General features: G+C 41.9%; 1 protein-coding gene across 1 annotated transcript in view; it reads right to left on the bottom strand.

The window, feature by feature from the left end:
• CD109 (CD109 molecule) overlaps positions 1-23,638 on the bottom strand; it is a 122,500-nt gene that overhangs the window by 88,606 nt on the left and 10,256 nt on the right. Inside the window, exons 3-4 of the mRNA XM_059701169.1 lie at positions 13,014-13,042; positions 7,213-7,443 (exon numbers count right to left, since the gene is read on the bottom strand). Coding sequence (XP_059557152.1) covers positions 7,213-7,443; positions 13,014-13,042 — 260 coding nt within the window. The remainder of the gene's footprint in view (positions 1-7,212; positions 7,444-13,013; positions 13,043-23,638) is intronic.

A 23,638-nucleotide genomic window follows, 5' to 3' on the forward strand; every position in this document is an offset into this window, starting at 1 on the left:
CCACCTCCTGGAAGGCCCCTAGGAAACCTGGGGTTTATCTCTCTTGAAGACATATTACTCTTTAAAGTATTCAATGGTCATCTGGGGAGGGGAGGGTGTTTTGTTTGTTCCGGACTAGACTGTGAACTCCTGAGAGCAGGGATCAAACATTTTCCCTTATTCTTATTCCCTGTCCTTTGATTAGAGGTACTGGGTCGGTTGAGATATTAGAAGCCAGAAGAAATCTCTCTCCCCGAGTGAGGGAGAAGGTGAAAGTCAGGAGCAAGCACAATGCTGAGAACTGAGGAGCCGGAAACTAGTTGTTAAAACCAAAGACCAAAAGCCCGTCAAGAAGAAGCAGGTCACCGTCCTTGGCCAACTCGCGGGGCGGGCATTGTGACCAGCAGCTGGCTCTCCTCTGCCTGCCCCAGCACGATGCATGGGAGGACCACGGAGTTAAAGGCTCAACAACAAAGGAAGAAACACAAATAGCTAATAAATATGTGCTGTCTAATAATTCTAAAAAATGCAACTGAAAACAATGCGATACCATTTTTCTTCTGTCAGACTGACAAAGATAAACAAGCAATAACGATAACTCCCAGTGCTCTTGAAAGCATAGGGAAAGGAGTGTTCGTTCTCTGCTGATGTGTCACTTTGGTGAGGCTGCACATTTCTCCCAGGTGGTGTCATGGCCCTACGAACAAGGAAGTCCGAACTGAAGTCTTTGATGACTTTGCACATGAAGGATCTGGAAAGTTGGGAGTGAATGAGATAATCCCTCTGGCTTCTCAAGCCTGTGTTGGACCTACCCCTGTCACCAACAGGAAGACATAGAGAAAGCAGAAACACCAGTAGTCTTTGCACAGCACATCGGGATTTTAACAGGCCATGCATGGTGGCATCACAGCAGAACCCACCATTTGCAAGGTGTCACTTCCTGCTGGGACCCACACAGCCAGTGCCCCATGTCACAGCTAGAACAGCTGCATGAGGAGAAGCTGGAAACGCCGCCCCTCATGCCCTTTAAGTAACGTCTGGATGGCTCTGGCTCTCCGTCAGCTGCTCCCACAGCACAGTGCCAGCTGCCTGTGCCAGGCTATCTTGAGCAGTGCACTCCCTGGCTGAAATATGTATCTGCAGGGAGTATCTCTGCCACTCCCTGCAGTCCTGGAATATGCACACACTGACTGTCCAGCATGTGGAATTAGAGAAGTCAAATCACTTAAACAAGGTGCCCTCACCTGGCCAGGAATGAGGTTCTGGTTTAACCACTGCTGCTCCAGGCCAGAATGTCACGGCACAGTGAGGATGTGTCCCCATGCCAACACCTCTTCCCACATAAGGTCATTCACCTGTGCCAGGAGGAACAACTCCTTCAAGAACAGAGGTCAAGGTAGAAGCCAGCTGTGCCAGCTTCCACCACAGTGTCCAAGGCACTTACTGCAATGGTATTAGGCCAGATTGGCTGGAAGAGGCCAAAATTAGGGCAGAATTGGACATGCTTTTCCGGCTGCTGAAAGTCCTCTAAAACCCCTTTCCTTCCTGAAAAGATCTGTTACTGGATCAGAAAAAAATGAATAAAACCCAGTGATTTAAAAAAACAACAACACTGACTATTCTGTGACATGCAATATAGCTACATCCTATGGTCAGTCATTCTTGGCTGAGCAAGATGGGCCACAAAAAGTCAGCCGGGAGAGAGAACCAAGATGGTGGTGTAAGCAAATGCCTGTACTCGCTGCCTCACACAACCACATCAAAATTACAACTAAAATACAGAACAACCATCATCCAGAACCACTGGAAAGCTGGCTGAGTAGAAGTCCTACAACTAGAGAAGTGAAGAAGAAAGCACACTGAGACTGGTAGGAGGTGCAGAATGGGCTGGTCCGGCGCCCAGGTGTGCCACTTTTTTAATCAGGAGGGAGATGACCAGGTGTGCCAGGAGGAGCAAGGGGTCTCAGCCCCACACCAGATGCCCAGCCCAGGACCCCAGAGCTGGGAAAAAGAAGTCACTACAGGCAGTAAGAGCTAGGGGCTGTAAAAACCAGTGCAGATTGGGGCTGAGTGACACACAGGCTGCTGGAGACCCAGCTGCTCCTCTTAAAAGGCCAACACCACAAACTGAAGTTACAAGCTCCAGCTTCCTCTGAGTTCCAGTGTCGGTCAAGGCTCTGGGGGACCCAGACACATATGAGGAGAAACGGGACTGTCTGGCATCGGGGCAGGAACTCGGGGGTAGCTTTCTTCCAGACAGAGGTGGGACCACCCTACTGCAGGGCTGACTGGCAGTCATTTCTGTTTGCCCTGGTGATTCTCTGAGACCCCACCCCACCCAATTTACAACCCCAACCAAGCTGTGGGCAATGGCTTTTGCATATGAATGGCCTGTCCTTTCTCAGGCTAAAAATCTGTCAAATAAGCTGCAGCTGGGTCAAGGAGACCCAAAACTATCAATAAAAGGCCCAAGACCCGGCACCAGCACCAGCACCAGCCCGCCTTGCTTCACAGCTGGGTCTTGTCTGGGCACTTTCAAACCAAATACAAAGAGGAGGAATCTGCAGATCTCTCTGTAGCTCCTGTTGGGTGGCCCCAGGCAGTGGCTGACTTTGCATCTCCCTGGAGACCCTAGAGCCAGTGTACCCAGTGGTTAATGTGAGACCATACCAGATTACAATTCTACACATCCATAAGCAACACTCTCAAGGGGCAGACTCAGTGAGCACCAAAGCCCCACTGAAGCAAGTCCTGCTCCATAAGGGTGTCTCCTGCACAGCAGCTCTCCCACTGTAGTCGCAGCTGGTCCTCTCAGCCAATTGGCCTTGCAGTCAATTCCTCCCAGTAACACCAACAACAATCAAGGCTCAACTACAACAAGACTGTGCACACAGCCCACAAAGAGATGCACCAAGAGTGTCCACCTTAGGTAATTAGGGAGGCTGAGCCACTGGGCCCTATACGACACCTAGCACACAAAGCCACTCTATTAACACAGGGAAGCAGCCAAAATGCGGAGACAAAGAAACATGTCACAAATGAAAGAAATGGAGGAGAGCAAACTACTGGACATAGAGTTCAAAACCATGGTTATAAAGTTACTCAAGAATCTTCTCGAAACCTCCGAGAAATTTAGTGAGACCCTCAAGGATTTGAAAAAGGACCAATTAGAAATTAAGCATACACTGACTGAAATAAAGAATAATATACAAAGATCCAACAGCAGACAAGAGGATCCCAAGAGTCAAGTCAAAGATTTGAAATACAAAGAAGAAAAAACACCCAACCAGAAGAGCAAAAAGAAAAAAGAATCCAAAAATATGAAGATAGTGCAAGGATCCTCTGGGACAACTTCAAGCATACCAACATCCAAATTATGGGGGTGCCAGAAGAAGAGAGAGAGCAAGATATTAAAAACCTATTTGAAGAAATAATGACAGAAAACTTGCCCGATGAGAGAAATAGACTTAAAAGTCCAGGAAGCACAGAGAACCCCAAACAAGAGGAACCCAAAAGAGGACCACACCAAGACACATCATAATTAAAATGCCAAGAGCAAAAGACAAAGAGAGAATATTAGAAGCAGCAAGAAAAAAGCAGTTAGTTACCTGCAAGGGAGTGCCCATACGACTGTCAGCTGATTTCTCAACAGAAACTATGCAGGAAAAAGGGAGTGGCAAGAAACATTCAAAGTGATGAATAGCAAGAACCTACAACCAAGATTACTCAGCAAAGCTATCATTTAGAATTGAAGGTCAGATAAACAGCTTCACAGACACGAAAAAGCTAAAAAAAGTTCATTACCATCAAACCAGTATTATATGAAATGCTGAAGGGTATTCTTTAGGAAGAGGAAGAAGAAAAAGTAAAGGTAAAAAAAAAATATGAACAACAAAATGGCAACAAGTACATATCTATCAACAATTGAATCTAAAAATCAAGTGAATAAAAAAATCTGATTAACAGAATATACTGGTGAATAGAATAGAATCAGGGGCATGGAAATGGAACAGACTGGAAGGGGAGGTGGGAGGTGTGAGAAGAGATTAGATGAAGATCTTATATGCATGTATGCATTACCTATGGACACAGACAATAGAGTGGTGATGCCCTGGGGTGGGCTGGGAATCTGGTGAAGGGGAGCTGTGGGGGAAAAAAGAGGGAACTCTGTAATAATCTCAACAATAATGATTAATTTAAAAAAAAAAAAAAAGTCAGCCGGTAGCCATCAGATGCACTTCTCTATTTAGCCTGCAGGTGGTGCTGTGTAAGAGGAATACAACTGTCCAAGTCAGGGGCTCTTGTTAAATTAAGTCCCACTTTTTTCTGGGAAATTTTTCCAAGAAACCAGCTCAACTATTCCTCACTGAACGATGTAGAAAGCATCACTGTCTGTTGAAGCCCAGCCCAGATGACTGTTTTCAGATGGAGAAGTACAGGGTGTGGGCATCCGCATCAATGCTATGACCTGGCCTCTGCCAGTTACAAGGAAGGAGGCAGTAGACTTGAGCTCCGGTCTCAGCCTCACTGCCTGGATGCAGAGAGCAGAGTATAGCCACCTCCCCTTCACTGTTCCCAAATACTTTGCATTCCAGGTGGAATTTTAGTCTAAACTCCACCACCCCCCCACCCCCCACCCCCCCACCCACCCCCAGGACCAAGAGGGCCACACATGAGCCAAGCCAGTAGGATCCCTCAGGACCAGAGGCAGCAAGAGGAAGGTCTCTCTAACTGCTTCTGGAAAAGCTGAATGTGGCAGGTGACGTTCAAAATTAGAGATAAGAGCAGAGAGAATCTGCAAATCAAAGGTTTCAAAGGCAGGTGCTAGAGCAGAATAGAGAGGCAAAATTATAAAAATTCACCAAGGAGCTGTCCAGAATGAGCAGGGTTAGCTCTGGTTAATGGCTCAAAGGTTAATGGCACTTTATGCAATGCTGACTTTAAGGTAGAAGGAGGCAAATTGGATGTAAGCAGCCAAAGACAAGCAGGCATTAACTTCTACCCATAGTTTCTGGCATAGAGTACGTTCTCAGTATATGTGGATAAATAAAGGATGGTATGAATGGAATCCATAAAGCCCTGCTCAGAGAGTCACGTGAATTTAGAAATGCTATTCACTATGACAACCTACTTTATAGACACTCCAATACCCAGCAGGGGCAGAAATACACAGAGCCGCCAGCTCTGAAGTAATCCAAGTTTAATCCAGTAAGTATGCATTGAGCACCATGCCAACCAAAATGGTATTTACTACAAACACACTGTGGCTCCAAGTCCTATGTACACGTCTGTTTGTTTGGTTTTTGTTTGTTCAATTAATAACAAATAAACTAAAAATAGGAAGACACTGAACTAAAAGCCTGACTTTACCTCCCATTCTGTTATTCATCAGAACATTAAGAGTAACCAATGTCCTGGACTGAACAGATTCCTGGGACCAGGGACTTTCAGTTTCAAAATCAAGAGAATCCCAGACAAACTGGGACTGGAAATTGGTTGCCTTATTTCCATGTTACGATTTAATGTCTAGCATTCTCCTCGGCTTAAATGTAGAAACCACATCCAGTTGGGTCTCAACTGTCTTCAACTTGGTTCTCACAGGAAAACACTCAGTCTGCTAACCACGCTGCCTCCAGATGATCGGAGTGTTCGAGCAGCAAGGCCCAGTGACTCCCTGCCAAAGGAGGCTCCCACAATAATAACAGCTGACGTTTAGTGAGCATGTACTATGTGCCAGGCACAGTTCTAAAGGCTTTACTTGAATTATCTCACAAAAAGCTTCTGAGATATTATTATACACTAGGGGCCCGGTGCACGAAATTTGTGCACTGGGTGTGGGGGCTGGGGGGGAGTGTCCCTCAGCCCAGCCTGCCCCCTCTCACATACTGGGAGCCCTCAGGCATTGACCCCCATCACCCTCCAATCGCAGGATCGGCCCCTTGCCCAGGCCGGACGCCTCTGGCTGAGGCGTCCGGCCCGGGCAGCGGGGACCCGCAGCTGCAGCGGCCCTGCGATCGTGGGCTTCGCTTTAGGCCCAGGCAAGGGACGCCTAGCTCCCGGGACTGCTAGCTTCGACCGTGCCCAGCTCCCATCGCTGGCTCCACCCCTACTTCCTGCTATCACTGGCCAGGGCGGCAAAGGCGCCTGATTCTCCGATCATGGCTGGGGGGCTTGTATTTCCGATGGCTGGGTTTCCGATCACTGTCAGTGGCAGGGGGCTTCTTCCTGCTTTCCCTTTCACCTCCCTGCATTGTGCCTACATATGCAAATTAACCGCCATCTTGTTGGCAGTTAACATTTGCATATAGCCCTGATTAGCCAATGAAAAGGGTATCGTTGTACGCCAATTAGCATTTTTCTCTTTTATTAGTGTAGATTTTACAGATAAGGAAACTGAGGGTCAGAGAGCTTAATTAATTTCCTCAAGATCCCACAACCAGAGCTATTCTTAGAGCGGATCTTTTTCAGATTTACGTCATATCACATTATGCCTCTCCTCAGAATTCTCCAGTGAATTCTCATTTCACCCAGAATAAAATGCAAAGTGCATATAAATGGACAAGACCCTGTAAGACCCCTCCTCCAACAAGACCCTGTAAGACCCCTCCTCCAACCCACTTACCTGTGTCTCCTAAAACGGGTTCCCTCATTCCCTGGGCTCCAGCACACTGTCAGCATGTGGTTCCCCCAAAGCTCCTAACAAGCTCCCACCTCAGGGCCTATGCATGTGCTGTTCCCTATGTTTGCATGAGCTCATTCTTTTATTTCCTTTAGGCCTCTGCTCAAATAGTATTTCCCTTACAACCCAATAATAGCAATCTCTCTCTTTCCCTCTCGCTCTCTCTCTCTCTCTCTCTCTCTCTCTCTCACACACACACACACACACACACACACACAAATATATACATATCTACCTATCTATATGTGTATGTGTGTATGTGTTTTTCTATTGTCTGTCTTCCCACTGAAATATAAGCTCAATGTGAACAGGAACCTAATCTGTTATGTTCACTGCCCTATCCCAGCACCTGGGACAGAAATTCAATAAATGGTTAACAAATGAATAAATCCATGAAGGAGCCAGGACTGGAACCCCAGCTCCCCTAGAGAGAGTATCCCATGTTGGGAGGGAAGCTTGTCCATGGGGAATTCTAAGATAATGTGTACGAAACTCACAAGAGAGCTTCAGTAAGATGGCTGGAACTCCTCCCTTCATTTCTGTCTGGCACTTACCTTAATTAGAATGTTTACAGGGGCTTTGGAAGGTTTAAAATCTGCGTGGAGTGTAACAACACGAAACTTCACTTCTTGCTTTGGCTTGTACAGGATTTTGTCTGTTTGAGTGAAGACCGTCATTCTCTTGGCGTCAAATGATAAGCGTGTGCTATTAGAGAATAAAAGCTCATCCTGTGCACGTCCAGTTACACGGAGCTCATAAATCCCATATGCACTGTGCAGAGGTAACTAGGGGAAAAGAGATCAGGCATATCAAGGTCTCATTATTTTACATCAAAAATGTTTTTAATTATAAGTAGAATAAAAAACGCAAATACATAGCATTATCGAAAGTAATTGCAAGGTTTACCAGAAAAAGTAATTGCAACGTTGAAACATTTCCTCCTAAGCACCTAAGTTAAACAATTTGCTTTCCTTTTTTTAACATCCTGTACTTTGCTCTCCAATTAAATCACAGGGTTCCTGGAATGTGAGATACATCCCACAGCTCACTCTCAGCTGCCAGTCACCTTGTCATTTCCTATTCCAAGTGCAAATTTTCCCTCACTGACAGTCACTGTGGGGCAGAAAATCTAATATCCTTCAACATTCCTTCCCATGCCATCCCCCACCTGAAGGCACATTTGCACAAGATTCGGGTTTTGCTATCCTCTCTCAAGCTCCGTTCTACACATTCTCTTCCTACACCTTGCGCAGTATGTGTCATAGTCCCTTTACTATTTCTAGTAACAGAAACCTCCCCTTCCAGCATGAACAGACCGGAACAGTTTGCACATGCTGTGTCATTTAACCCCACAACAGCCCTTCGGGTGGGTGCTCTCACTAATACAAGTTTCCACACAAGGAAACTGAGGCCTGGAGGAGTGGAGGAAGTCGTTCCAGGTCAGTAGCTGAGATTCCAACCCAAGAGGAGCTATGCTGCTCTTAAGAGCCTCTAATCTCCCCGCTCCCTTGGAAAGATAGAGCCGAGTTCCCCAGATTTAGTGGCTTGCTTCTCAAGAACAGAATGAGTCTGCATCAAGAAAATGATGGTTTTTGCCTGGTTCTCTCTTTGATGCCTCACTCTGGCAGGAGGCAGACAACAGATGCTGAGGACACTCAACACACCCACATGCAATGGAACTGAGGCCTCCCCCAACACCCACCCCCAACCTGCCAGCTGTGCCGAAGAGCCAGCCCTACTGAAGCCATCAGATGACGGCAGCTCTGGGTGACATATTGACTGCATCTTCGTGAGAGCATGTGGTTCCCAGATTCCTAACCCACAGAAACTGTGAGAAGCAGTAAGAGTGTATTGTTGTATTACGCCAAAGTTTTGGGATAATAGATTACACAACACAGATGATTAGTACACCTGACTTTTCCTTTTCAGATTAAAAAACCTGAAGTTCTAAAACTACATTCTGACTCCTTTGTGCAAATCAGTTTTACCCACAGAAAGCTCAGAGGAATTTTCCAGTAACAGCAGCCACCAGAAAGCTAGGAATATGGGTAAGAATATGAAGGAAATGTATCAAACCACCAATAAAATGGTCAGCAGGAAATATTTAAGGAGAAAATACTTGGAAATGAATTTTAAAAATAAGATAAATAAATGGATGGAGAGATAGGTAGATGGAGAAACATGTGATGAAGCAAATGTGATAAAATGTGAATGGCAGATTCTAACTGGTGGGTATGTGAAATTCTTTCAAGTTTTTTTGTACATTTAATTATTTCATAATAAAATATTAGGAAAAAGAATCAGTAATATCACCTTCAAATGACTTCTAGTGTTGATTTTTCTGCTTTTCTTTAATAAATAAGTATTCATTGAGCACCTTCTAGCTCCAGGATGTTCTAAGTGCTCAGGATACATCATGATGAACCAAAGATGTGTGCCCTGGTGGGGCTGAGAGTCTAGCCTGAAACCTGCATTCTTATATTCTGTTTTCTCAAGTGACATTTCAGTCCTCAGATTTTTTTAAACAGATTCCTTAATACTATACTCAGGAAAATGCACATGCCAGGAACCATTATATCATATGCTTATATATGGAAAAGATTTGGAAGTATTAAAAATTAGATACTTGATGAGATTTCTCTTTATAATTTGGACTAGTTTGATCATTTTTAGTGGCACAGAGGCTCCAGAACAGAAAGTACATTAAAGACTTCTATCAGATTAATGATGCAGAGGCCTGAAGCTAAAAAGGCCTATTAACCACAGGAGGTCAAAGAATTAGAGAATTAGAATAAACACGAATGTGTCCAAAACTATTTACTCTGTTCCCTCCTCCACCCTCCTTCAGGGAGCTGATGCGGCCTCAGGAGGGGATGGTACTGACTGTCTTTCTGCTCCTTCCAGTTGCCCTAATTTTCTTTCTCAACTCTCCCCTGTTAGAAACCCCGCTGCCCCGTATGTAACATTTAGGTTGCTTGGGATCCTCCAAGCCAAGGCGCTGACCCCAGTGCTGGAAAGTCAGGGAAGACAACACGCACGTGGCGCATCAGCAGGCCTTCATGGGTGTCTCCGTGGACCCGAGCATCGTCACACAGCTGGGGTGGCCCGTGGGCTCCGGACGGCACAACAGGTCCTGAATGTAGGCACAGAACTTGGCCCTTCACTGTTAACAGTAGAGGGACATACTGAGAAGGAGACTGAAGAAGATATGCTGGGTTCTAAACACTTTTTATGGAAGTTTCTCTCTGCACCAGATCTGGAACGGGTGTAATCTGCTTCCCACTGTGGAGAGAACCCCAGAGGTAATACAGGCTCCTGAATCTCTGCTGATCAAATGCCTTCTGCCTTCTTAGGGCCACGCCTACTAAAAAGGGTTCCCAGAATTGGTAAGAAAGAGGGTCTTTCACAAGAGGTTCCTCCATATCTCTTACACAAAAGCCAATTATTTACCCACAGAGATTTTGAACTCCTTTGTGTTGAGTTGAGGGCACAGGGCTGGAGAGAGATGCAGTTCCCACAACTGGGCACTGTCTGGCTGCAGGACAAGAGCCTGGAGTATACAGTATCGAGGGGCTTTGATCAATCAAATAGCAATCGGCATCTGAGCTGGGCACGGTTGATTCTCAGTTATGCGAGGTCTGTTTTGTGTATATGTAAATATACCCTCTAAGTAAAAGACAGCTCTCTGCCCAGGGTACAAAAGGAAGCCACACTCAAAAAGGTCTTTGATGGACAATAAATGGATTTCTTATTCTAATCTGGGCTGTCTAAAGCCATCTCACCTTCTCTGAAAGATCAATTGTCTATGGAAATGAGACATGATAGTGTTTCTCCTACTTTAGTTCATTAGTAATAGCAGTTACTAAGGGCAATGGAAATTTCAAATAATTTTCCAGATACAGTGAGAAAATTTTTTAAAGATGATAGTCTCTATCAAAAATGTATTAGTAATTTTACCTAACATAAACTTTAAAAACATTTCTAATTTTAAAAATCACTCCCTCATGTGATTTAACTTTACTAACAAAGAGAATAAGATAATAAAGAAATTTTTTCTAGCATATTCTGTACAAAAAATAATCTTTGTATTAAACATTAACTTTTTATTTACTCCTTATTAAAGGCTAACTGGAGTGTATCAAAAAGTAAAAACAATAAGTGACCAGATGTTAAAAACACATTTGTTTTAATGCATCCAAATATGAATAGGAATATATGAATATGAATATATGAATATTTTACAGCAAAAAATTCATGAAGACCTTAATTTAAAATAATATATTTACAAACATCAGAATGCAAGTACACTTTGAAAGTTGGGTCTATTTTATGCCCTAACCGGTTTGGCTCAGTGGATAGAGCAGACTGAAAGGTCCCAGGTTTGATTCCAGCCAAGGGCATGTACTTTGGTTGCGGGCACAACCCCCGTAGGAGGTGTGCAAGAGGCAGCTGATCGATGTTTCTCTCCCATCGATGTTTCTAACTCTCTATCCCTCCCCCTTCCTCTCTGTAAAAAATCAATAAAATATATTTTTTTAAAAAAAGAAAGTTGGGTCTATTTTAATTGAAAACTCATAAAAATGCAGAACCTTCTATTTTTGCCTAATTATCAAATTTTCCCGGACATGTTATGACTAAGTCTTTAAAATTGGTTTACTAAAAAGGGATAAATCCTAAATATAATTTCTAGTAAAGCTTTCAATAAATATTGCTATAGCTGCATACAATAGAAATAGCATTATATTAAAGACACATATAGGATGTCAGGCTTAGTATTTCATATAGTTAAGACTTAAAAGAATAATAGTAGCCAAATTCCAGCTAATGAGAGCTCGGATGAGTGCAATTTATACTAGCATTATTGGAACAAGTCCAAGTGCCCTTATCCTGTCTAAATGCCTTCTCTTTTCAGCCTTTCTGCACTTCCGGTCAATGCAATTGCAGACTTCTTTGAGGAAACCAGAACGTTATTGTGCTTTAAGCTGTGACTCCTGAACTTAAATCCCACTCCTTTCTGCTATAGGACAATTCTATTACACAAAATTTATTTCAGTCTTCTCACTGGAATGCTCTTTCAACAGTGTGACATACACAGGCTCTGGTGGCCAGCATCTAATGTTTTAGGTTTCATTAACACAATCTAATGTTTTATTGTCACCAAGACTTTTGCCTGCTATATCCTCTCCCTCCCCTCCACTTTATTTAATAATAGAAAATAAGTATATTTCTTCATAAGGAAAACACAAGCATAAATAGCTAAGAAACATTATAGCTATGGAATATAAGTAACTTTTGTAAGACTGTTGGGGAGCACTAAAGCCTCAAGGAGCCCTCCAAAATGAATGTGGTTTCTGAATGTGCTTGACAAGTAACCTTCAGGAGGTAATGGGGGAACCCAGCTCATCAAGTAATGCTGAGCCTACATAAGTATGTAATGTGTCAGGGTCAAAGTCATTAGTCATCTATTCTCAGAAAAGTATACCAAGGCGTACCTCCTATGGGATGCTGTGCTTTACTGCACATTAGTGTGAATCTCCAAGACAAAACACAGTAATAATGACGACAGTCTCTACCAAAACTCTGGGAAGTAGGATTCGTTCACAAACAACATTTATTAATCAGATTCTATGACTCTCTCAACAAAATAACAACCCCTTTGCACTTCTGTATCAAAGGTTACAGCCCTCTGACATCTGATTTCACCTCCAGGCTACCGGCACCATTATGAAATAAAGACAGTGTCTTATCCCCTTTCCCAGGGCCAGGTCTAGGGTGAGGTGAGTGAGGTACTTGGCTCAGGTATAAAATTTAAGGGGGTACCAAAAAAGTCAATAGTAAAGATAAATAACATGATTGTAAATAGTTTAACATATCCAAAATAATACAAATAATTCAGTTATGAACAAAAATAAAATTTTAAACTAAGACAGGATCAGTATCACCGATGTTTCCTTTTGCCTCAAACTCCAATAGGTTCAGCATGACTCTGCCCTGTTCCAGGATGAGGAGACTAAGGGATGGAGCGTTAATTACATATTCGAGACTGTAGGGCTCATTAAGGCAGAGTAGGACCAAACCAGCCCATGTTCCTGTGCTATTAGTCTGGGCCAATTTCCTTCAGTGAAGTTCTCTATTTTACAAGAAGAAAATCTCTGCTACAAGTTTGAAAGGCCTAATAACTAATCTCCCTGAAGGAATATTATTCTTAAATAGTCTGATAGTCTAAAGGTGCAACTGAACTCAAGCCAAGTTCACAAGGAATTTAACTGGATACAAAAACCAACAAAATATTAATGTATTTAGTTCACTGATGAAATGCACATTTCTGAAACAAAAAATGTTAATGGATACTTACTGCTGGAAGAGTAAGTCTCTTGAAAGAGCCTAAAAGGGAAATGAGGGGGGGAAAAAGAGTCATAATTTGAATCTGATGATATAACACAGAACTCGCAAGACTCCCCTAAAATTCTTGATGTGGAAGGAATCATAAACTTATTTGGTCAAAACAACACAATGTGGTTAATGCCCAGAACACCTGAGAGATTATTACTTATCTTTGTGCCAAAGAATTAAGGAAAACTGGGCCAGACTTAAAAGGCTATTATTACTGGGTGAACCGCCCAAAAAAATTAGTAAGTTTTACTTCCCTTTTCCATTATCATTTCTGTTGGCATGGTTGCTGCTGCTCCTGGTACTGTTTTAATATACACATTTGAGCAATACTTCAGAGAATCTACAAAAGGAATCTGAGGTTTAGTTCTTATGTTCTCATCCCCTCGTGATAAAGCAAGAAAAGGAAGGCATTAGTCATGTCAGTGGTGAGCTGGGACTCATAACTGGCTCATTAGTATTAGAGTAACGCAGACTTTTTTCATGTAAAGTTTCTAAACATAGGACTGCTAATTCAACTCATGTCTTTTTTTTTTTTCATCAGATCCATTTATTTCAAGGGAAAAAGTGTTTCGTGTTAAAAATAAAAAATTACTTATCCAAAGTTCCCATTTAAGTGGCATGAATTTAGAGATGGTGACAGACCCTCAGTCCCTTCATTCACTTAAGAAATATTTATTAAGGGAACCACAACAAACAAGACAAACACAGTCCCTCTCCTCCTGAAGGCCATATGTGCTAGTTAGCCCATGAGAACAGACAGGCAGGCAGCCCATACGGAACAAGGGTTAAGCAAGTGGCCTCTAGAATCTATCCTGAACCAGTCACATACTACCCCCGTCCCTGACCAAGTTATCTGAGTCTCCAGGGTCAGTTTTTTCATTTATAAAATGAGGATGCTAACAATCATACCAACCTCATAACATGGTTTTAAGCAATAAGTATGTCCATGTCTGTGAAGTATATAGAACAATGCCTGGCACATAGCTAACACTTGATAAATATAAGCCATTATAGTGCAAGGAAGCTGGAAGAGTTACCTACTGGGAATGTCTGCGTGACTCTATAACAGTGGTCCTCAAATTTCTGTGATGGAGCATTCAATCAATAAACTATTTAGGCCCTGCTGGTATGGTGCAGCAGTTGAGCATCAACCCAGGAACCAGAACCAAGAGGTCACTGGCTCAATTCCCAGTCAGGGCATGTGCCCAGGTTGCAGGATCAATCCCCAGTAGGGGACATGCAAGAGGCAGCCGATCGATGATGTGCCTCTCATCGATGTTCCTACCTCTCTATTCCTCTCCCTTCCTCTCTCTCTAAAAACCAATAAAAACATATTTAATAATAATAATAAAATAAGCTATTTAGTACACACTACCAATGTCAACTTAGATTTATAAAGTTTATACATGCCTTTCTCAAACAAAATATTAAATATTAGAAAACCTTAATTTCTTAGTTTTGCTCAGTAAAATTATAGCAATAAAAGCACATGTTCTACCTACACCCTTATAAATGGGCTTACGCACTCCCTGATGTGTGCACACCCACGCTGAAAACCACTGCCTCATTGAAAATCAAATATGTTTTCAGGAGCAGATAAGCAATTCAGCAAAATCCTACCTAGCACAGATCAGTTTATCCAGTAACTGCCACCCTAGGAAGCAAAGAGCAGGAGTCTTAAGTAACAGGACATTGGACTAAAAATGTTTTGAAAAGGTGAAGAAGGGGAAACAATTAAACAAGGGCTGCAATAGAGGTAGGGCAGGGAGCACATCAGAGGATCAAGGGAAAGTGCCTAGAGAAACTGATGCCACAGTCTTGGGTTGTAGGATAAGGAGAAATTAGCCAGGTGAGGAAGGAGACGAAGTGTTTCCAGGCAGAGTAGCAGGAAATGCAGGAGTAGAACATGAGCCTAGCAAAGCAAAGATCTGGGTGAGACAGGCAGGGAGAGGGTCCTACGGGTGAGGAACGGATCATGAGAGGCCTTTTTGACATGGTGAACCCTCTCCAGGACTGTCCCAGGTTACACTGTTATCCTAGCACCTGGGGTTAGCATTTCTGCTGGACCTTTTTTTGTTTAGCCAAATATTGACATGAGATGGCTTTAATTTGCACAAGATTTAACTTTGAAATGTAATCATGCTTTGGAAATATTTCAACTTAAGGGAAGAAACTTCTACTCATTAGTTCTTATTTGTAATGAAATAGACACCTTTGTTTTGAAATGACATAGTCTACACTAAACTGAAGCTCAGAAATAGACCACCTTAAATACAGTCAGTTGATCTTTGACAAGCAGCAAAGGTAATACAATGGAGTAAAGACAGTCTCTTCGACAAATGATACTGAAACAACTGGACATCCACATGCAACAAAAATGAATCTAGACACAGCCCTTACAACCTTTACAAAATTTAACTCAAAATGGATCATAGACTTAAAGGTAAAATGCAATACTATAAAATTCCTAGAGGATAACATAAGGAAAAGACCTAGATGGCCTTGGGTATGATGATGCCTTTTTAGATACAACAGGAAAGACCTGATGTATGAAATAATTGATAAGCTAGACTTCATTCCAATTAAAAACTTCTCTACAAAAAACAGTGTCAAGAGAATAAAAAGAAAAACCTGACTAGGAGAAAATATTTGCAAAAGACACATTTGATAAAGGATTGCTAGCCAAAATATACAAAGTACTCTCAAAACTCAACAAATCAAAAAAATATATTGATTAAAAAATAGATCAGCCCAGCTGGTGTGGCTCAGTGGTTGGGCATCAACCCATGAAGCTAGAAGTGACCCATTCAGTTCCCGGTCAGGGCACATGCCGGGTTGCTGGCTGGATCCCCAGTAGGGGACATGCAGGAGGCAGAGATCCATGTTTCTCTCTCATGGATGTTTCTATCTCTCTATCCTGCTTCCTTCCTCTAAGATCAATAAAGACATACTAAAACTATAAAACTAGACTTAAAAAAGAATAGGTCAAAGACCTGAACAGACACTTCACTGCAGAAAATAAACGGATGGCAAATAAGCATAAAAGATGCTCCACATCACAAGGAAATGCAAGTTAAAACAAGACACCACTATATACCTATTAAAAGAGACAAAGTCCAAAATACAACACCAAATGCTGACCAGGACGTGGAGCAATAGGAACTCTCATTCACTGTTGGTGGGAATGCAAAATGGTACAGCCACTTTGGAAGACAGTTTGGTAGTTTCTTACAAAATAAAATTTACTCATACCATATACTCCAGCAATCATGTTCCTTGGTAATTCACTCAAAGGAGTTGAAAATGTATGTGCACACAAAAATCTGCATACAGGTGTTTATAGAAGCTCTATTGATAATTGCCAAAACATTTTTTAATTGATTTCAGACAGGAAGGGAAACAGAGAAATCGAGAGAAACATCAATGTGAGAGATCGGTTGCCTCCCACACACACCCCGACTGGGGATTGAATCCACAACCCAGACATGTACCCTGATGATGCTCCAACCAACCCAGCCATACCAACCGGGGCAATAATTGCCAAAACTTAGAAGCAACCAAGTTGTCCTTCAGTAGGTGATTAGATAAATAAACTATGGTACAGCCAGACAACGGCTTATTATGCAACATTAAAAAGAGCTATTAAGCCATTACAAGAAAAGAAGGAAACTTAAATGCGTATTACTAAGTGAAAGAAGCCAATCTGAAAAGGCTACATACTATATAATTTCAACCCTATAAAATTGTGGAAAAGGCAAAGCTATAAAGACAATAAAAAGATCAGTGGTGGCCAGGGGGGAGGCAGGGAGAGATGAACAGGCAGAGCACAGAGTACTTTTAGGGCAGTGAAAATACTTTGTATGACATTATAATGATGGGTACATTATTATACATTTGTCCAAACCCATAGGATGTATAAGAGTGAAACCTAAGGTAAACTATGGATTTTGGGTGATTATGATGTTATGATGAGTCAATATAGGTTCATTTTTGGTTTTAAAAACATGTACCATTATGGTGAGTGATGTTGATACTGGTGGAAGCTATACGTGTGTAGGGGCAAGAGTAATATGGAAAATCTGCAAAAAATACATAAAATCATGAATATCTGACTATATCTATATAATGATATATAATGGTAACACAATTTGAGCATTCAAATAAATAATGGATTATAACCTACTGAAAAAAAACAAGAGTCTATGCATTCGTGCTGCTATATAATTAAGTAAAAGACTAAATGAGGGAGAAGAAAAAGTTCTTCTTTACCACAGAATTCCAACTAATAAATGTAGAAGGAATCATGGAATTAGAAAATGTCACAACTATCATGGTAAGAAACAGGTCAGCCAATAATCACCAGTCTTGTGTGTACAAGGCTGGGTGAGTGAGACTCGTGAAAATTAATAAACCATTGTTGTTTTAAGCCACTAAGTTTTGGAATTGGTTCATTCACAGTGATAGCTAACTGGGACACTTTTGACATTGAAAAAGGTTAACTAGCAAACCTCTGAAGCTGCACACAGTCCAATACAGTAGCTTCTAGCCACAAGTGGCTATTAAGCAACTGAAATACGCTTCATGTGTAAATTACAACCCATATTTCTAAGAGTTAAACAAAAAAAAGAATGTAAACTATCTCAGTAATTTTTATAGTGACAGCATGTTGAACTGACAATATTTATGAATTATTGGGTTAAATAAAATATATCATCAAAATTAATTTCATCTGTTTCTTTTTACTTTTTTAATGTGGTTACTAGAAAATGTTATATTACAAACTTTAGACAATTAAGTAAATAAATAAAAGAAAATGTTACATTACATAGGTGGTACCATTATACTCCTATTGAACAGTGCTGGTCTAGAGGATGGAAGCATGAAGATTTTGCTCAGAAGCAATAAAACAACCAACAGCTCTGACTGTGTGTAATCTTTTTGATTTTGTGAATACAATAACAATATAGATACTGTTTAGAGTGCTCTACAGCTATTACATAAATTAACTGGTTTAATCCTCACCATGATCTTATTAAGCATTATTATCCTTATTTTACAAATGAGAACCCTGAATCACACAAACACTAAGTGACTTGCCCGGGGTCACACAGAAAAAGCAAGGGAGCCAAGATTCTAACCCAGCAGCCTGGCTCTTGGGCCCTGTCTCGAAACCACTACTCTCCTCTCAGTATGAAAACAGCAGTTTTACTTTTGTAGTTTTATTCTCTTATCTTTGACTATTGTAAAAGTTCCACAGCCTGGAGAGCCTGCTGGTGTATGTTGATGTCACCCCACTTTCTGTCACAGAGGTTCAAAATCTCAGTCATCTCGGATTCCTTTCTCCCCTCAACTTTATGTCTGTTGTCCCCAGAACCTAAGGTTTCTTCTTCCATAATGTTTCTCCCAAACCTTATAGTTATATTAAGCACTGCAGCAGTGAAACTAATTTTAAAATAACTCATGCTATACCACAATTTCTGAAAAGGATATATGAAAACTAGAAAATTTCCCAACTCTTATATCGGTTCTTCACATTACACAGTTACAATACATTTGAAGTTAATTTCAAGATCTGAAAAATCCCTCTTCAAAGCAAAGTAAAACAATAACCACATCTAAGGCTGGGTTCCAACTCTGAGATGATGACTAAAGTGCAAGAGGTTTTGTAGGGAGTGTCTTAGGATGGGCACCTGGAAAACGGAAGAGACAAGAGACGGGAAGGGAATGAGACAGGACTAGGGAGAGGAAGGGGAGAGCGGCAGGCTCAAGAGACGTCCACTAGGGGCGCTGAGAAGCAGCCATAGCCCTTGAGAGTTGTTCTGAGTTGGCGGGACCCCCACCCAAGGAGGGGTTAACCTCCACCCAGGGAGGGGTGCCCTTCTGGCAAGGGGGCCTTGTTTAGCTGATGTAATCCCCAAAGGGCGCTGGCCCTGAGAGCCTGTGGCAACACTCCCAGAGCTTGAGGCAATGAGTCCTGATCCCTGAAGGGCTGTATCTGGGTGGTACAGCAAGGCATCCACCACAAAGTCCCAGACTGGAATAAAACCAAAAAAATTAAACTGCAGCCCTAACCAGTTTGGCTCAGTGGATAGAGTATCGGCCTGCAGACTCAAGGGTCCTGGGTTCGATTCCGGTCAAGGGCATGTACCTTGGTTGCGGGCACATCCCCAGTGGGGAGTGTGCAGGAGGCAGCTGATTGATGTTTCTCATCGATGTTTCTAACTCTCTATCTCTCTCCCTTCCTCTCTGTAAAAAAATCAATCAATAAAATATATTTTTAAAAAATTAAGCTTCAGTGAGCTGAGCGCCCCAGCAAACCTGCACCCTCTATTATTGAGAGTTACTTATTTTTCATTACTTTAGGACATATCATCGGGGTTGACTATTTTGTCAGCCTAGTGACCGGAGGAAACAATATGCTTCCTTTCTCTCAAGGCCTAACACACCGCCTACCTCCCACCACTGGCAAATTTACAAAGACTAAGTAGGAGACAAGAAGGGGAGGGGTGGGAAGGGAGGAATAATTTCTGTTTATCTAAGTGACACCTGGCAAGGCGAAAGTAAAAAATAGCTATGGGTCTACAAACTAAATAAATAGTAGTTTGATTACTTGGACGGCAAGCATTTTAGCAATCAAAACCAGCTCCCTAGATTTGAAGTGCAGGAGACACCATTTCATAGAACTTTACTTTTTAATGCAGCTCTTAATAGAGTCAAACCTTTGATGGGTTTCATCATTAGCAAGAAATTGGAACTACATGCCTGGGTCCCCCTGCTCTGACACGTGACCATGTCCATTCACAGACCCAGGAAAGACAGAGGCAGAAACAGAAGCTGCCCCCAAAAGCTGGAGCGTAGAGGCAGAGATGCCCACCCACCCCGGACTCTTGCTGGCTTCAGTGACTCAAGGATGAGGAGAGAGATCCCACTGAAGGCCCACGCACTGCTCTTACGTGTCCTTATTAAAAGGTCAACTGGGAGTACTTGACATTTTTTTCGACTTGTTGTCTTCCCTCTAAATTTACAAACGCAGCTTGGAATCGCCTAGGCAATTATTAAGTCTTATTTGAAAGTCCTAACATCCTAGCAATAGCGTACACCACCAAAACATAAACGTGGGGGTGGTGTACTGGGCGTGTAGGCGAGGGATAGTCATCTCTCTCTGCTGTTGCTAGGTTGAGGATGAAATACACAGTATTTACAAGTTGTTGTGAAGTTTCCTCTCTCTTTTGGCAAGGATCCACTCAGACACGGGAAATCGTCACCACCTCACTAAACTGTGCACCGAGAAAATCACCGAGAAAAGATGCCCTCTGCCACATGAAGTCCTTCTTACCCTTACTGTGTGAAACTCGGGTCATTTTTGTGTAGAACCAGAAAAAGTCCATCTAAACCTTCAGAAGCTTCCTCCTTCCCAGTGTCACCGGGCCACTCAAAAGAAACCTTGTCTTAAGGCTTCACGCTTGGCACAGCCTGAGAGCTGGCCTTTTGACTTACAAATAGAGTCAAAGCTATTTTTAAATTGTGTAATAAGCATACACAAAAACTAACCTTTCCTTAGCTTTTTAAACACACTCTATAACACCATATGCCGCCTCTTCTGACATCTGTGCTCACAAAATAGCTCTGTAGAGAAGCGCTGGAAGGAAGGAGTAGTGTGTAATTGGAAATCCACTAGGTCCAGAAATATCTTCTATGGAAAAAAAAAGATTTTCTACTATATGCCTGGCTCAGTATTTACTGTTTAATTCTTTTTGGCAGCTCTCTGCTATTCAGTAATGTACTGTATAGTAATAAACTTAGGTATATTACTTTTAAGCTAAAAATTTTGACCACTTTTACCAAGTTATTAAATATTCTCTCATTATTCAACAATTTCTTTGATAGTAATGGACTAAGTGAAAAATGGAGTTTTCCACCAAAATCCATGGAGGATAAAATCTTAAAATATAATGTTTCTGCTTCACAACTTAATGTCACTTTAAGAGGTTAATAACTCATCAGTGAATACAAGCTATACAGAAAAGACAAGTATTTCAAGCAAAACGAACCAAAAATATCTCCTTTGGTCCCTTACATACTCTAATTTCTTTCTATCCTGCCTCCCTTGTTTACAAATACCTCAATAAATATGAGTTTCATAAATAACCTTTTGTCCCATTTAGACTGCTGAGTGTAAATTAGGTCAAACAAAAACCCACTAAAAGTAAAATAAATAAAAGGATACAGTATAAAACTAGATGTTAGGTCCAGTACAAATGAAAAACCAAGAGTCGAGCAAGGCTGTGGGCTGCTAAATGCATAGGGTATTTATTAGGACAGGGGCAGCAATCTATGGCCCCTGGGCCAAATCTGGCCATGACTGTTGTTTGTATATTTCATGAACTGCTGATGATCTTGCATTTTTAAATAGCTGGAAAAAAAATGAAAAGAACAATATTTCGTGACACATGGAAGTTATATGAACTCCGAATTCAAGTTCCATAGGTAAAGTTCCGATGGTCCACAGCACACTCATTTGCTGTGTGCTCTCCATGGCTGCCTTCACCACCAAGGGGAAGCTGACTAGCTGCCACAAAGACCATAAGGCCACCAAAACCGGCAGCGTTTACCCTCTGGCCCTTTACACCCTTATAGGAGGGTTCCCTTTTGAGGGAGACTTCTTCCTTCCTCAGGGAACATAGAATAAGGTTGAAGGCCCACTCAAGGCAGAGTCAAACAGCCATCAAGAGAGACCTGACCCAAGCTCCAGGCTTGAGGGAGACATCAGTGTTAATATCTAACACAGTGGGGCCTTGACTTACGAGTTTAATTCGTTCCGTGATGGAGCTCGTAACTCAAATCACTCGTATGTCAAATCAATTTTCATCATTACAATGAATTGAATGCTGGGCTGATGTTGTGGCGTTCACTGTGACGTTCGCTGCGCCAACTAACGGTGGGGTATCTGAAGCTGGCTCGTAACCCGAATTTTAGCTTGCAACTCAAAGCAAAAAATCGGCCGAGAGACGACTCGTATCTCGAAAAACTCGTTAGTCGGGATACTCGTAAGTCAAGGCCCCACTGTACTGGGAAACGTCAGATACAACACAGCTACACTCTCAATTGCTTCAATGTGCCAGGCACTATGATAACATTGTAAGGCGGTACATTAAAAAAGAAAAGAGAAATGGGTGAAGTTATTTTTAATAACACATTTTATTTAACCCAATATATCTCAAATCTAACCACTGAACATGTAATCAATATAAAAATTATTGAGTTTCAGTGAATTTTTGGTACTAAGTATTCAAAATCCAGTCTGTAGTTCACACACACAGCCCATCTCAATTTGTACGAGCCACATTTCCAGTGCTCAAAACCACATGTGGCTAGTGGTTGCTGTATTGGACAGTGCAGTTTTTTGTTGTTGTTTTCTAAAGATTTTTTATTGATTTTTAGAGAGAGGATGGGAGAGGGAGAGATAAACATCAATATGATATCATTCAGCTGCCTCCTGCACACCCCCTACCAGGGATGGAGCCCATAACCTGGGCATGTGCCCTGACCGAAAATCAAACCAGCAACCCTTCGGTGCACAGGGATGAAGCCCAACCAACTGAGCCACACTGGTCATGGCTGGGCACTTTTAAAGTCTCTCTTTAGTAAATGTCTCTCTTAAGTCTCACAACAATGCTCTGAGGTAGGTACCATTGTTATTGTTATTATAGAAATAAATAAACTGAGACTAAATGAGATGAAGTGACTTGCCCCAAGGCCTCATAGGTAGTAGCAGGTAGTGCTAAGGGTTCAATTCCAGTGTGCTTCCAGGGCCCCCATTTTAATCCACTGTGTCCCCCAAACACGACAGACCCAGCTAATTCTTCTAAAATATTAGTCCAAACAAAATCTCATAATCTCCCCGTCCCTCCCCTGTAGCTTAGTGCAATCTGGTGTTAGTATCTGGATGCATCTACTCTTCCATCCTTTCTCTCTTATCCATGTTGTTATTACTCCTATCCCCTATGTAACCCTGTAGGCAATCATTTCTCCTCAACCCAATAGGCTCACTTGCAGGCTTCATACCACAGTCCCCATTCTCATGTCCATGGAAGACACAGCTAATCTGTCTATTCCAGTAAACCCAGACTTGATCTTGAAACTGTCATCAGCACAGCACTCCAAGCAACCCCTACCATCAACTCAAGTTGCCACATGAAATGAAACCTATCTTTCTTCCCTATGAGGAGCATAAGGACAAGAACTTCGTGTGATCACCAAACATTTATGCCACCCAGTATTGTGCCATATACAATTTGCGCCTAAGAAATGTTGAGAATTCTCAAAATAGTAAATGCCCTGTCTAACTAACTATATTCTTGAGGAAATTTAACACATATTTCAGTGGAATTTAATTTATAATACTAAATCAAATCTGCCAGTTACATTTTCATAAATGTAAATTCTTTTTTTAATATATTTTATTGATTTTTTACAGAGAGGAAGGGAGAGGGAAAGAGAGTTAGAAACATTGATGAGAGAGAAACATCGACCAGCTGCCTCCTGCACACTCCCCATTGGGGATGTGCCCACAACCAAGGTACATGC

This window comes from Myotis daubentonii, chromosome 6 (assembly GCF_963259705.1).
Source record: "Myotis daubentonii chromosome 6, mMyoDau2.1, whole genome shotgun sequence".
NCBI classification, from domain to species: domain Eukaryota; kingdom Metazoa; phylum Chordata; class Mammalia; order Chiroptera; family Vespertilionidae; genus Myotis; species Myotis daubentonii.